Source organism: Paroedura picta, chromosome 13, assembly GCF_049243985.1.
Source record: "Paroedura picta isolate Pp20150507F chromosome 13, Ppicta_v3.0, whole genome shotgun sequence".
In the NCBI taxonomy this organism is placed as follows: domain Eukaryota; kingdom Metazoa; phylum Chordata; class Lepidosauria; order Squamata; family Gekkonidae; genus Paroedura; species Paroedura picta.
Window position 1 is genome coordinate 19,142,027 of NC_135381.1, and position 16,192 is coordinate 19,158,218.

Sequence of the window (16,192 nt, forward strand, 5' to 3'; positions counted from 1 at the left end):
AGTTAGCCAAGATGGTTTCAATGTAGTTCCCTGGTGTTTCTTGGCCACCAAGATCATTGTAAGCACCTTTCCTGTGTGACTGTCTCAAAACAGGATAAAATCAGAGTCCAGTGGCACCTTTAAGACCAACAAAGATTTATTCAAGGCGTAAGCTTTCAAGTGCAAGCACCCTTCGAAAGCTCACGCCTTGAATAAATCTTTGTTGGTCTTAAAGGTGCTACTGGACTCTGATTTTATTGTGCTACTTCAGACCAACACGGCTACTCATTTGAATCAATCAAAACAGGATGCAACAGAAAAGAACCCCCTCAGTGGGGGACCTTTGCTGAGCCGAGAATTTCCTTCCTCTGGGTGACGCTCCAAGAGACAGTAAAGCAAAAACCTTGAAAAGGGAAGCAGAAGTCTTCTAGGATAGCTTGAGCACATCTTTTTGTTGTCGCCAAGTGCTAATTAGCAAGCAGAAGAACTGAGCTCCCTTGGAGCGGAATGACATCTTAGCAAAAGAAATGGTCTGCTCATTCCTGAGCTGGCAGCAGCAGAATGAAGAGTCTCAGTGACTCAAATATTTAAGAACAAGGAACCCAGGGAGGTGCAGATACAACCAGAAATGGTCCAATAAAAGAAATCATTGGTGCTTACTTACCCCATGTCCCTCGCAGTACGGAATCAGAGTGCAGCAGTTTATAACCTCACCATGTTCTGAGCAGCATACCTTTAGAAAGTTTAATCTAATGGGCCCATGGCAGGGCTCTCTTGGTGGAATGCTCTTTCCATCGTGGTAGCTTCCAATTTGGGACAATGAGGAAGGAGTAGATGTTTTTGTGATCACTCTAGGTTTTTAATTTCATGGATTTAGGTGTGGCAGTGGTTGAGATGGTGGGTGTCTGTACTGCTGCTGGTCGTGTTAACTGTGTATGTGTGTATGTGTGCTCCCAACCCTCCTCTTACTGCAGCCTGTTTTGCAAATGTTCTTGACACATTGCTTTATTATGTTCAATTGCATACCACAATTGAGAGCTGCAGAGTGGAAAGGCAAGTTAAGAAAAGGACACAAATAAATAATATCAACAAACAATGAAATCCAGCCAAGATCCATGCTACTCATATGGGTGTAGGCTGTTACAGTAACAAGTCGGTGAATTACATCCCACACATTCTGGGGCAAGCCAGCAGTCTAGCCCTGTGCCTTTCCCCCCTATCTGCTTGTGTTCATCCATGTGAAGGGCGAGGGGAGATTCTGCCCTTTGGTCCCCTGATGCCAGGGTGCTCCCAGGGGGAGCCGGATTTCCTTGCCGCCCCTTTTCTTCTCGACAGGCCTTGGCCACACAGTGCCACCAGTAATGTCTCTCTCAGTACCCTTCAGAGAAGCACAAGCAGGACAAAATTAATGCACATTTTTCTCCCTCCTCCTCCAGGAGGGTGGAATCCCGCAGCCCACCCACGGAACGAGAAATATCTTGGCACCGGGAAGTCTTCAGAGCTTGTATTTTTTCAGCAGTTCATTTTGCCATGGGCGTTTCTTATTGGGGAAAGAGGCAGGGATCTTGATTTTCCGGAAGTCTTCAATGCACTTCCCCAGTTCAGACTGGAGTGCCCTCCTCTCCTCGCTGACGTGTGGCATATTGGGGCAGTTCTCTAGCCCATTTTCCTTGACGTTGATGTTGTCACTGTTCCTTCGTTCCCCCATCTGCTTCAGCTCTTCCAGCTTTCGGAGTGGCTTTAAGAGATCCAGGGTGTTGGGCCGTAGTGGGACACACTCATCGGGGGCTTCCGGCCATGGCAAGGACCCAAAGGATCCTGCTTCTGAAGGGGGGATTCTTTCAGGTGGAGGGGGCAGAGGCAGTTCTGGATCACAGAAGCCAGCCACGGAGAAATCCCAGGGGGGCTTTGGGATTTGGGCTGGGTCTTGTGTTGCCAATGGCACATTGAAAATGGGGGGAACCTCCACATTGGCTATAGGTGCACATTCTAGGTCTATCAGTGGGATGGTTTCTGTTGTGTTCAGTGAGGCCGTAGCCACTAGAAGGAAGAAGAGACACAGGTTAGTAACTCACATGACAAAGCATCAAAAATGGAAACCATGGTTGAGAATATAAATATCTCTTTCTGCCCAATAATGTAACAGTGGGAAAAAAAGCAAACCCAAATGTTACAATTTGCAAAGCCCTGGGGACCTTGAATTGGGATAAGCAAAGCCAGCAAGGACTTCATTCTACATGCTATCATGACAATTTGGGGGCGTGGGAGAGCCAAAAGCACAACATCTGGTATACTAACAAATGCATTGTTGCATTCAGTGACTTTGGGGGGGAGGGGGAGGTTGAAGCCTCCTTCATCCAAAGTATGAGGTGTCACCCTCAATGGCAGAAACAATTGCAGAAATGCAAATAACAAAAAAAATTAGGTAGAAAAGATAATTCCAAACAGGCCAGTAATTCAAGAGATTGCCATGTTATACTCATTAACAGTTTGCAGAGGTCCACATCCTGCCTTGCAGATAATTAACTCTTTTGGTTAGATCTTGTTTTCATCTGTGCTGTTCACTGTAAAATAACACATTAGAGAGTTTCAGGAAATGGGGTCTTCTGGTTTCTGTTTCACAATAAATCCCTGGTATCCTGCCTACCTGCAGTTTGTGGCTTGGGGTACAGATACAGATATATTTGCCAATGTTGTGCATCTGGTGATGCCAAGACACATGGTTACCAGTTTGGTGTAGTGGTTAGGAGTGCGGACTTCTAATCAGGTGATCCAGGTTCGATTCTGCACTCCCCCACATGCAGCCAGCTGGGAGACCTTGGGCTCACATCGGCGCTAATAAAGCTGTTCTGACCGAGCAGGAATATCAGGGCTCTCTCAGCCTCACCCACCTCACAGGGTGTCTGTTGTGAGGAGAGGAAAGGGAAGGCGACTGTAAGTCCCTTTGAGACTCCTTCGGATAGAGAAAAGCGGAATATAAAAACCAACTCTTCTTCTTCTTCTTCTTCTTCTTCTTCTTCTTCTTCCTCAGATGAAAGAACATGAAAATGCAAACAAGATCATGCCTAAAAAGCAAATTGGCTAATCCAAGTCGGTATGAAGGGACCACTCCTATCTGGTGATGAATCAGCAAAGCAATTTGTACATGAGCATCTAAAGAAAGAGCATGGGTACCCACTCCCTGGCCTGGTTTTAGTGAATCATTCCAAATGCTTAGATTGTGTCAGAATTAAGAGGAAGAGGCTGGTCTGATCTCTGCAACACCACAGCATAGATCTAGCCAAAGGATGGTCCAGCTACTTCCAGTCAGGTGACACTAGTAGGCCAATGGGTTTTCACCTAAAACTATAAAACCTATGACTAGCTGGCCTGCTTAGTGTGAGTGCTCTTGGTGGGTGATGGAAAACAGATTTCCCTCAGGGCAAGGAGGGACATTTGGTTTGTTAGATCAGGTTTGTTTCCCAGTGTTATGACTGTTGAACTCCTGACTGCTGCAGCAAATTACTGTTTCCCAAATGTTTCTTGAAGGAAGGCATCCCTCCAATCACAGCACATCAGGGTTATTTTCTTTTACTTTCATTCAGACATGTACAGATGCATGTCCCTGCACACTGTTCCCCACAGGCTGAGATTGCAAACTTGCAGTGGGACTTACTGTTTGTTTCTGCCAAACATCACAAAACAATCTCGAGAATCAAACAGATGAAAATAGCATTAATATGACAATTGATATAGTGCTTCGTAGATTTCATCAGCTTCTGATTCTTGTCTCACAGGACCCTGATCTCCCTCAGCAGAGCAATCCGCCAGGCCAGGGCTAAGGCCGAAAAGCCCCTGGCCCTGGTCGAAGCCAGTCTTATTTCCTTTGGGTCGGGGATCCTCCATAGTTTTGGTCACATGATCTTAATGATTGTGATGTGGGGGACGGAAAAGGCAGTCCTGCAACAAAGTTTTATTAAGACCAACAATGTTTCATTCTTGGTATAAGCTGGGTGAAAACTTTCACATGCATGCACACCTCCTCAGATACATGTAATGGTTGATGCCTTCTGTTTCAGTGTAAGTGAGGAGGCTGTTGCCAAGAAGTGTCAGTTATAGTCAAGAAGATGCATAAGTAACTGAGCCGTAAATATTGAAGAGTTGGTTCTTTTCTCTACCCACAGGAGTCTCAAAGCGGCTTCCAATCACCTTCCCTTTCCTTTCCTCACAACAGACATCCCGTGAGGGAGGTGAGGCTGAGAGAGCCCTGATATTACTGCTCGGTCAGAACAGCTGTACCAGAAGGAGTCTCAAAGCAGCTTCCAATCGCCTTCCCTTCCTCTCCCCACAACAGACACCCTGTGAGGTGGGTGAGGCTGAGAGAGCCCTGATATTGCTGCTCAGTCAGAACAGCTTTCTCAGTGCTGTGGCGAGCCCAAGGTCACCCAGCTGGCTGCATGTGGAGGAGGGGTGGGGAAACAAACCCAGCTTACCAGATTAGAAGTCGGTGCTCCTAAGCACTACACCAAGCTAGCCAAGAATGGACAAAGTCCAAGCTCTCTCACCCACTTACTCCAACTGCACTGAGTTTCATTTGGTCATGAAAAGGCTTCCTGTATTACAACTTGATGCTGAAGACAATATTATGGCTGAGATCCTTCTACTGGAGACAGGAGCACCATCAACCCACCAATTCCCCGTGGAATAATGTCAGTTGATTGTGGTTGTTTCTGTGTGAAAAAGAGATATTTCTAGATTTATTAGCACTTCTCTCTGGCCATGGCCATTCCGTGACATGGAAAGTTTGGGAACAAGTCCAAGGTGTGCAGTCTGCAGCAGGCCAAGTGTTTTTAATTTCTTGCAGAAACTCTGCAAAATGCCAAAATATATTTCTATCCAAGAGATACTTCTCTCCATTCCCCTCCTCCCCCACCCCCACTGCTTCTGCCTTTCAAAACAGACTGTAGAGTGATGGGGAGGAGGGAGGATCTGAGCAAACTCTTCCGGTCCATATTCCCCAGAGCCACACGGATTCCTGCAGGGATCACAGGGGCTGTTAGATAGATCCGGGCTATGTTGAGGCAGGATTAACTGCTATGACAACATCTCTGTGTCTAGGGGTGCCAAGGCTGGGTAGTGAAAGGACTGGCAGTATTGGTAATTGAGCCGGGTTTCCAAGCTGAGGACTTGTTTTGTCTGTTTGAGAACATTCAGGGCTTTTTATTTTTTGCTGGCAGTACTCATTGGAGTACCAGCACCTCCCAAGTCAGAGGGGAACTGGTCAGGGAAATCACTGCAACCTTTATCGGCACTTTAAAGAAAAAGAATATGTATTATGACATTTGTTTAGCACAGAGATGCATTTTAAAATCGGGAAGCAGCTTGTTACCTTTTAAAAAAGAATTAATGGCTAGAGCCAAAGTAAAGCTTCCCTCTACGAAATACACTTACCGATAGCTTGTCATCAAAGAGAATGATTATACCCAACAACTCTCAATCTTTCCATCCCCAGTGGATAATACTTCTAGTTTTAGAGATGTGTTTTGCCCAAGAAAATTATAGCACCATCACAAGGGTATTAGGGAGAGCCTTTGGGTAGGCTGCTAATTCATACCAGCATTCTTCATCCCAGTGAGTTTGGGACAGAGTTTTAATATTTTGAGCCTGTTCTGTATGGCTTTATTTTTAGGGTGAAAACAGCAGGATATAAAATGGAAGATTCAAGATGTGAGGCATGGAAATGACAGGTCATCTCTCTAAGTAGGGGAAAACAAGGATTAAGGCTAAGCTAGTTGTGGTTAAACATATGAAACACTGCTATCTGAAGATCCTTTGTACTTTCAGTGAAAATTGTAGCGACCTTTTCAGTTTGAAAACAGAGGGTCCAAACAGTGATGCCCCTCCAACTCTACAGGAAGGTATGATCAGGTCACCTCCTAAAAACTCTGGCCTTTTCTTTGTCCTGACTGACTGAACTGAAAGAAGTCTTCAATGAATAAACAGTGTTTGGACAATCAATGTAAATACCCAATATAGAACCTTTTAAAAAAGTTATTCCACTACAGTTTCTTGCCACTGAGACATTCCATGAGTTTGGTGTATGTTGTTTCCTATAAGAGGTTCAGTAGCATTTGTTAAAATCTGTTCTCAGCTTCTGCTTTTTTCCTGAAATACCCATTCCAAATTTACACAGGGCAACATTTGGAATTTCACATTTTATCCCCATTCTCAAAGTAGTTCATCTCTTGCCTGAAATGCTCCTGGAACTTGAATAGACCCACTATGGTCTTCTTTTGCATTAGAAAGTAACTGCAGCTTCTACCAGATTTCTAGCTGTACCCTGGTTTTCAGAGCTCTACTGACATCCTGGAGTGCCTTTGGGTCATCCATCTTGAGACATCCTCTCAATTATCTTCCTTTTCATGATCCAGTCCCCCAGGATACTCTTGGAGAGGTCTCAGCTCTGTGGAACTGTCTGGCCATCCAAAGTGCTTTAAGGTAAGGCAGACTGAATTGTCCCATTGAATTGTGCCTAGCCAGAAACTCCTCTGGTCTTGCCAGCATCTGTAGAGCTATGGCACCGAAGCTCCAAAAGCCAGAGTTCTTGAAGGAAGAAACAAAGCTGAAAGTAAATCACCACCTGTGCTTTCCATGCCATTCTGTTGTCCTTCGCTGTCAGTGGGATGCATCAAGAACTCCTCTGATGCTCAGGAGTATCAAGGTGAGGGGCCAAGGTCCAGGCAGAGTCAGGTGGAATTAAAATCAAAACAGCAGCTGTCACCAGCAAAGAAAAGGGCCAGGAGTTTTAATTAGGGATGGAGAAACTGAGAGCTGTTGTCTTCCTCCTGATGGCCTTCACACTGAAAGTAGGCAAAGGCATTTGCTTGGGCATAAAGGGGAGCAGGAGGGGAAGAAATTCTGCAAGGTTGAAGCTGCCAAGAAAAAGCTAGAATTAATAGGTGTATTTTTAAAAGAATCATTTTGGTTTGCTTTCGTTCTGGGTTTTTTTTGGGAGTGCTAGACATTATATCTTTTGTTACTACATACAGTTTGCCTTTGGGTTTCAATGGGAAACACGTTTCTGCCTATAACCCCCACCCCCAATTCAATCTAGATGAAATTCCCAGAGATAGCAAGCCTTACTCAGGGGATGCACTTCTGCCAGACTGCAAGCATGGATGAAAAATAATCCCTGTTCTGTCAGCAATTAAGGTGCCCAGTTGCAAAATGAGCACAGGGAGGCAGGGGGTACAGCACAATAAATAGGGAGATGCTTGCGCCTTTACTGGTGGACGCTGGCATGGCATAGCGGATAGTGTGTTCTGGCTCCCTAAGTGACCTTGGGTTAGTCATATTCTCTCAGCTTAACCTACTTCACAAAGCGGATGCTGTGAAAAAAATGAAAGAGGGGAGAACAAAGTTCTAAACCACTATGAGTCCACACGGGGGGGGGGGGAGTAGGATATTCATCTGCAAGTAGAAGAAGAAGAAGAAGAAGAAGAAGAAGAAGAAGAAGAAGAAGAAGAAGAAGAAGAAGAAGAAGAAGAAGAAGAAGAAGAAGAAGAAGAGTTGGTTCTTATATGCTGCTTTTCCCTACCCGAAGGAGGCTCAAAGCGGCTTACAGTCGCCTTCCCATTCCCATAAAAAAGTTGGGGTGGGCAGATTTAGGTTCTCTTGTTCATAGGCTAGATTTTTGTTTTAAAACAGATCACCTCTTTCCTCCCATTTCTTTATTTGCAAATGGGTGAACTTCTGTAAATTCTCAAACCCTTCATCTCACTGACATTTGGGACAATGTTTTAGCTGCTTGTTTTCCCAGTTGATACTAATGTCTCTCTACTTGTCTCTCATATCACAGACTGGTTAGCCTAGCCTAGCATGACCTCCTCAGATCACAGAAGCTAAAAAGAGTCAGTCCTGATGAGTACTTGTAAGGGAGACCACCAAGGAAGTCCAGGGTGGAGTCTGCACAGAGCTTTTATTCCAATCCCAGGTCGATTCAGTCCCTGCCGTCTACACAGAATGCGATTTCTGTTTTGATTTTGTACGATTTAAATTTCCGTTCTGCAACAAACATGATTGATCCGGAGTGACCCTACCTTTATCCTGCAATATCTTAGAGTGCTTTTAACCCTCAATATTTTAAGAATCGGATTGAGAAACAATGAGGATCTCCAGCTGCTTCGCATTTGAAGCAGACTCTGTGGTAAAGAAGCCCTGATTGGCCAAGGCTGCCAAGCTTTTCTTAAAGAGGAAGCCCTAATTTTCTCTCTGCAGAAGCCCTAACTTTTGTCAGTAGAGATTTGCCTTTTGTTTCCCACCCCTCCTCTGCTGTCTCTGATCCTCTCCCCCCTCATTCAAGAAAAGAAAAGAAAGAAAGAGGCTCCTGCTGCACTTGGCTCACCCCTCCCCTTCTGAGACTCCCTAAGTCTGTGCAGAACACTTTTCTGTTTCAATGGGGGGGGGGAGTGGAAGACCCGAGTTCAAATCGATCTAGATTCAGCAGGATCTACAATGGAATAAACAAAGTAAGTGCAGATTCAGCCCAGGTTGCTGCCCAGAGGCAAGCAATGACACGCCAGCTCTGTTCATCCCTTGCGTTGCAAACTGTATAGAGTTGTCTTAAGTCAGCTGCAACCTGATGGCCCCTCCCTCCCCCCCCAAAAAAGTGCCACCTAGCATCTGGAGTGGGACCTCCATTCCCAGCTGGTAGTGCTGCCCATCTGTATCCCAATATGTTTGGCTCTATCTGGATAGTGCCAATCATTCCCTATTGCTGGGAGGAGGCAAGAGTTAAGAAGAAAGCTTTTATTGCCTCTTTAAAAGAACTTTAAAAATCGGATTTTCAAAATTTTAAAAAGGTCATATTCGAATGCCTGGATTTTAGTGAATCTCTCATTTGATGCCGAATCTCCTGTCCCTGCTGCGTGTATCAGCAGTGTGCCCCTCCAGTGACAGAGGCCATGGGATTTTCTTTTGTCTCCTGTTCTTACTACAGGTGGGAAATCAACCACCCCCTCACCTGGAAGCACGGCTGCAGCTTCTGTCTTGAGATCCAGGATTGGCTCTGAAGAGGAGGCCAGATGCTTCCGGATCTTCCGCTCGGCTTCTGCTGACGCTGGAGCTGACAAAGTGAGCCACGAACTTCCTAAAGAGAGAGAGAACATCTCACTTATTCTAATCTGTTGGAATCTGGGGAAAGGATTTTTGAAGAACATTTCTCCAAATCTGAATGGACAAACATTCAAATCTATCCCCCCCCCCACCCCCAACATCAATGGCTTTCAGCCATCTCATTTATGGATGCGACGACAGATTTCAAAGGGGAAACCAGGAAGCTTAACATCATTGCCTTAACATTCAATATCACGGAGGGATAGATTTAAAAACTTAAAATATTCCAGACCAAAAAATATAAAGGCCTGTTGGAATTTTGAAATTTTGTACAAGTGAAAATCTTGGCTTCAGCTCAGAAGGAGTGCTGGAAGGAGCAGCAAGTGTCAAACCAAAGAATTCAGGCTGGCAGAACAGCAACTTTCATGCTTTGCCATCCCGGCCACAGGGAAGAAGGGAAGAAGTGCCATAGGAGGTCCCAGGCTCAGTTCTGGAGATCTTCCATTCAAGTGTTGCAGGTGTTTCCCTGCCTGAGGCCTTGGAAAGGTGATGCCAGCTCCAGCAGACAATGCTGAGCTAGATAGAGTCATGGCAGCTTCACTACATTCTGGGTTTGTTGCATATTTTCCAGATGGGCAGGGAAGTACTTTTTGAAATCACATTCTCTTTTTGTGTGTGTGTGTGTCATGTGTTTCTCTTTTTTATGGCAGCACAAGTAACATGTAATGGAATGAGACATGCATCTTCATTTATATGCAAGCGTCGTGCAACTTTCTGAACAGAAATAATTTTCTTGAAATAACATTCCTGATGAGTAAAACAGGGCTATGCTGGAGACAATTTTGCTGAAATAGACTTGATTTCATCCTGACTCAAGCTTCATCCACTGGACAGTCAGCAGATATGAACGCCCACACCCCTGAGGTCACATTTTAAGTGGAGCAGAGGGAAGAAAATCCCTCCCCAAGAATTTGCAGCTCTGGCAGACCAGAGAGTCTTTCACAAAACTCCTGGTTGATACATTTTGCTATCTTGGGACTTCAAAGCAAGAGGCAAAATTATCCAGAATGCACTGGGGCAAGAATATTGCATGAAGCAGAGGACTATAATCTCAACACCTGGTGCTGAAAACTTTCAATGTGTCACAATCAGCAGAAATGGAGAATTACCCTGCTGTATGATGACTCCCCTGCCAATCACATCCCCAAACTTATGAATGAGTCTTTATGGGCAATGAAATCCTTGCAAAGCAAACATGAGTCTCTATACCCTGCATTCACAGAATAACAAAAAAAATGCATGTTTTAGATTCAAAATTATGATATATCCATGTGGGACGGTATGCAGCTGCTCTTTGCAGCTTGTATAGCTAAAATATCATGCTCTGAAGCAAATTGTAGATGTTTTCCCCCAGTGGCATTTTTATTGCTGTAAAGTAGAAGGATAATGTGTTAGGCGTGTCCTATATCTCTCCTTCACCCTTCAAATAATGCGTCAAGACAACAGCAGGGAAGCCAGATGAGGTTGTTGGCATCAGGAGAGGAGAACAGCCGCTGCATGTCAGTCTCCGCAGCAAAGCAATAGTATACATTCACCACAGTCATTTTCCAGGGCAAAAGGAGAGACGAGGGAGCCAACTCATTGTTTCTTTCGTTTTGTTTGTGGCCTCGTTTTGGTGTCATCTACTTCAGGGGTAGTCAACCTGTGGTCCTCCAGATGTCCATGGACTACAATTCCCAAACGCTGGCAGGAGCTCATGGGAATTGTAGTCCATGGACATCTGGAGGACCACAGGTTGACTACTCCTAATCTACTTTTTTTTTTCAAGTGGAAATTATATAATGGCATCACAAAGCCAAAGGAGAATGAGGACAATACACTTGGCCAGGCTTTCCCAATCAGGGTTTCGTGAAGCCCTGGGGGCTCTTGATGGCCCTACAAGGGTTTCCTGAATGGATGGGAGTTAAATGATTTTAAATATTTTTTAAATTAAATATTTATCGGATGATATGACCCTATAGGGTCATGTCGACCCCCATTCTCAAAACAGCTCAAGATAAGCCAGGAGGGGGATGGGAAAGGGCCCCAGGTAGGCTTGTACACAGCTCTGCTTCCCAACCATATTCTGCACGATTGCACCACGTCCGGGGTTTCTTGAAGCCTGAAGAATGGTTCAGGGGTTTCTTAATGGTAAGAAAGTCAAGAAAGGCTGCACTGGGCCTTTTATTGCCCTTGATTTGAATGGGCAAATAATTTCCCCACCCTTTTGGAACAACCCATGAAAATTCAGCTACGAAAGCATACACACACACACTCGCACCAGCAAAGACAAAACAGCCACAACTAAAGATCTTAGGAAAAGGGGGTGGGTGGGGGAGTTTTCTGTTGGAACGTTCCACAAAAAGCCACCCCCTCTTTGTTCAGTGCAAATTTTTCAGACTTATATAAAATTGTTCACAAATGCAGCTTGATTCAGTTGAATTTTTATGAGCACAACAAAAATTAGACAGCTAAAAGGGGTTGGGGTGGGAGCTCAGTTAAATAAGTAGATCCCGGTGCATTAAGGAGAGAAACAACGAGGACCCACTAAGTTCCCTCTCCTATTCAACAGGTCAGAGAAGACAGCCCTGCTTATTACCATCACAACTCCCCCGCACAGCATCTGCCACCCCAGCAGCAGGACCCCCGGTGTACAAACAGCGACTACTTAGTCCCTCTTGCAAGGACTTCCTCTTTCCCATTAATTGGCACAGGTTGATTCCGGTGCACAGCAAATTAGCAGCCAATCCTAGGTCCAGCGTCAGGGCCAGGTTCCGGCTGTGCACTAATGAGTCGGGGGTTCAAGGGTGATGGCGGTTTGTAAGGAAGAAGCTGCTTGCTTCTGAGCAAGGCTCACCAGCAGGTCCGTGCGGCTTAGCCTTGGAGCCGGAATTCAAAGCAAGCTCTCCTTTGACGCATCCGACAGCCGTGTGCGTGGGGGTGGATCTGTGCATCTCGAGGGGGCATGGTTTGCTGAATTCTTGAAATTCAGAGCAGTGACACTGCTTCAAGCTTCACACCCATCTTTAATGTCTGTTAGGATCCTGTGTACTCAACATTAGCTCTCTCTGCTATGAGCCTTGAAGTTTCACCAGAGTCTGGACAGAAAACAACATTCCCCTTGGTTACCTTTTGCCAAATCTGTTTTGGGAAATTCCTTGAGATTAAGAGGTGGCAGCTAGGGAGACCACAGTGGGGGGGGGGGCAATTCAAGGAAGCTCAGTGAAGGTGTGATACCAAGGAGTCTAAAGCTGCTATTTCCTCCAGAGGAGCAGAGCTCTGCATAGGGTTGTCAGGATGCTTCTATGCAGTGGCAGGAGGAGGAAAAACTGCACCACTGATGATGTGATGTCATTTCTGGATGAAACCAGGAAGTGACATCACACCCACCCCATGACAATTTAGGAAACCAATACTCTGACCATTGAGATTAGTGGGCTTCCTAGAGTGTTGCAGGGTAGGTGTGATATCACTTATGGGTTGGAAATAATGTCATGGCATCAGCAACACTGTCTTTTCCGTCTTGCCACCATATTGTTTGGTCCAAAATAGAACTGTCAATTCCTCGGGAAGCCAAAACTGAATAAAAAAGCATTCACAAGCTGCATAATAAAGTTCTTTTTAAAATCCAATTTTGCCATTGTTTATTTTGATCCAATTGGATCCAAACTGGGATCAAGACTGCAGGGAGAAATATCAACAACCTCAGATATGCAGATGATACCACTCTAATGGCAGAAAGTGAAGAGGAACTAAAGAGCCTGTTGATGCAGGTGAAGGAGGAGAGAGCAAAAGTTGGCTTGATACTCAACATCAAGAAAAGTAAGATCATGGCATCCGGCCCTCTCAATTCCTGGCAAATAGATGGGGAAGAAATCGAGGTAGTGTCAGATTTTATTTTCCTGGGCTCCAAGATCACTGCAGATGGGGACTGCAGCAAAGAAATTAAAAGACAGAGAATGAGGTGACTGGATGGAGTCACTAAAGCAGTCGGTGCGAACTTAAATGGACTCCAGGGAATGGTAGAGGACAAGAAGGCCTGGAGGATCATTGTCCATGGGGTCACGGTGGGTCGGACACGACTTCGCAACTAACAACAACAATTTTTTTTTGCAGAAATAAACAGGAGTAACCAAAGCGAGTTTCTAGAGACAATACCCATTTTCAAAAGGAAAACGTCCTCAGTGGTTACTTCCTCAATAATGGTGATAGTTTACAATATTTTGCTCACATATGTTTTTAACCTAGTAGGTATCACATTGGCACATAACTCTCCATGTACTGGGGTTATTTCAAATGGAAACCCGTGGAAAATGTCAACCCTGTCTCTGTAGTTTGGACATCAGTTGTAATTCCAGGCATCCCCTGGAGCGTCGTAGTGACAAAAAGAAGCCTCACCTGTGAGAACTGTCCCTTTGTTGGTGCTCTTAAAGGTGTGGGAGTCCTTTAAACACCTGGCTGCATTATAGATCCAAACTCCAGAATTAATCTGCTTACTAGCCTGCAAGACGATCATGTCATGAACACTCTTGGCCCCTCCACCTCCCCCCTTGAGGTCTTGGCAGGTAAGTGGAGGAGCTTTTGCTGCTGTACCCAGAGTGACCGCCACGGGGGTGGGGGCAGGGAGAGCCATCCCAGCTGCTTCCTCCTCCAGCCGAGCAACTACTCAGCATGCCCAAGTCGCTGGGTGTCCTCCTGAAGCTTTTCCCCTGCAGATTGGAGCTGCTGCCGAAGCTAAGGCTTATTAAAGATTTAAAAGGCAAGCTGTCAGCAGTGCTGCTAAGAGAGGGGCTTTTTTCCGGTTATAGCTCGATCCATTCTCTGAGGCTAATAGGATTACAGAAAAGGAGGAGAAGAGATGGCCCCACAGAAGCTGAGCTGACCTACTAAGCACTCGGTGAGGGCGAAGATCTGATTTTCTCCATGACCGAAGTTTATGGTACCTGAGGAAGTGGAGGCCATTTCCCTTCCTCCTGCCCTTAGGAGCAAGAAGGAGCAAGGATGCTGCAGGAAGCAGGAGGCTTCCAGAGAGGGCAGGAGAACACAGGATGGGAGTACAGGCAGTAAGATAGACACCCATGCCTATTTACATGTTGCTGGCCCTGACATGGGGGGAACAAGATACAGGGCTGAGGACAGTCTGTGCTTTAAAAAAATAACCTGTGCTGTATAGCAGTGGTCCACAACCTTTTTATCACTGGGGACCGGTTAACGCTTGACAATTTTACTAAGGCCCGGGGGGGGTCGTCTTTTGCCGAGGGAGTCACTGCCGCCGCCTGAGCCCCTGCTCCACTTGCTTTCCCGCCGGCCCCCCTGACTTCCCGCTGCCCACTGGGGGGCGCTGCCAGCAGCAGCTGCGCAGTACCATGCCGAGGGGGAGTCCCAGCCATGGTGGCCGCTGGAGAGCATCAAAGGTGAGCCGGCGGCAGAGTGGCAGGGCAGCCCCCGAGGCAGCAGCCGGGGAGGAGGACGGGGAGGAGCTGCGGCCCAGTATCGACTGATCCATGGACCGGTCCCGATCTCCAGACCGGGGGTTGGGAACCACTGCTGTATAGAACGCAAAAATAGTATTGCAATATATATATTTTTAATTTTAACATAAGTGCAATTTTCCAGGTGCCCCCCGATGTCCCTCCAAAAGTGGGACAATCTGGTCATCGAGGGAGCCTCAGTTTGGGACGAGAGCCTCTCATGCTCGCTAAGCAGGAGAAAAGCGTGCAGCTTGTGATGCTGGGGTGATCCTGAACCTCTCTGGATAGAAGGATCTCCAGTCACAGGACAGAGAAATGCCTCAAGTCTACCTCACCTTATGATATCCATCAGCTTCCTGACCACGTAAAAACACACCCAAAAATGTGCTTAGGGAGAGTCAGCTTTCAAAGGCCTCTGTCTCCCTGAAGCACCGCCTGCACCTCGTCAGGCCTGGCACTGAACACAGGCAAGCCAGCAGATCAGCAGGGATCCAAACCGTTCTGTGGCCAGCTTAGCCTGCCCTGAGCAACCGCAAAGCCAAGTCAAACCCAGCAGGGTTGTATGGACAGATGGAACCCTGTAGGCTTTCCAGGTCACCTGACCCTGCTGGCCTGCAAACTGCAGTAGACCTTCCAACCATCTGCAGAGATGTTGCTGCAGTGCAGCGGAGATCAAGGCGGCAGTCCCTTCTGCTTGCAAAGGACACCAGCTGCGCAGGAGGTAATACAGCTGAGCTCCGCTGCCAGGGGTCAGGTCATGCTTTGCAGATCTGTCCTTGATGTGCAAAAATGAGCCTTCAAAAATGTGGCAACCATGCGAGGCTCTTCCCACCTCCCACCAGCTCCATTCTGCCCTGAAGGGGAGGAGGGAAACCGTTCTCCCGTCTTAAGTTCTTACCTGGGAAGTCGAGATAATCCACCTCTTTTTCCAAGCCTTGTCCACTGGCTGAAGGACCTAGAAAAAGACCCCAAGAGGAGTTGCTTACTTGGGACCACTGTCGTGTCTGTAACATCCTACAATCCCCCTGAAGAATTATCTCAAAATATAAATTTGTTTCAGGGATCACGTGTGCATATTTTGTTGACGCAAATCATACCCCCCAAACACTAAATAGTATTTATTTGTTTAATTAAACTACTTCTAGACCTGCCTTTCTCCTGGAAATCCCAGGACTCAAGGTGGGTAAAAACCATGTAAAAGCAATATAAAGCAGTTTGATAAAACAAACATTGAAAAAACACATGAAAAGCAAAACTGAAAATGCCCCAACCAGCAGGGGATTCCCCCTTTCCCGAGGATCAGGATAGGGATGCCAGCCCCCAGGTGGGACCTGGGGATCCCCCAATTTTACAGCTGATCTCCAAGTGACAGAGTTTCCCTGGAGAAAATGGCTGCTTTGGAGGATGGACTCCATAGCATTATAATCCACTGAGATCCCTTCCCACCCACCCCCGTATCCACCCCCAAAGTCTCCAGGTATTTCCCAACCGAGAGTCGGCAGCCCTTGATAAGGATGCCCCTAGCTCTTCAGAACAACTCTGTTTCCCTGGTTCCTCTGTTCTGATATACAGACCACCTTCCATGTAGGCAGATGAGGGGAGGGGAGATA

General features: G+C 46.3%; 1 protein-coding gene across 1 annotated transcript; it reads right to left on the reverse strand.

Moving 5' to 3' along the window:
- Window positions 1–986: 986 nt before the first annotated feature.
- LOC143822401 (uncharacterized) lies at window positions 987–15,644 on the reverse strand. Its single transcript, XM_077307486.1, has 3 exons — window positions 15,481–15,644; window positions 8,981–9,106; window positions 987–2,019 (listed from the first exon to the last, which is right to left on the reverse strand). The coding sequence occupies exons 1-3, from the start codon at window positions 15,593–15,595 to the stop codon at window positions 1,475–1,477; spliced, it is 786 nt and encodes a 261-aa protein (XP_077163601.1). The 5' UTR covers window positions 15,596–15,644; the 3' UTR covers window positions 987–1,474.
- Window positions 15,645–16,192: the final 548 nt, after the last annotated feature.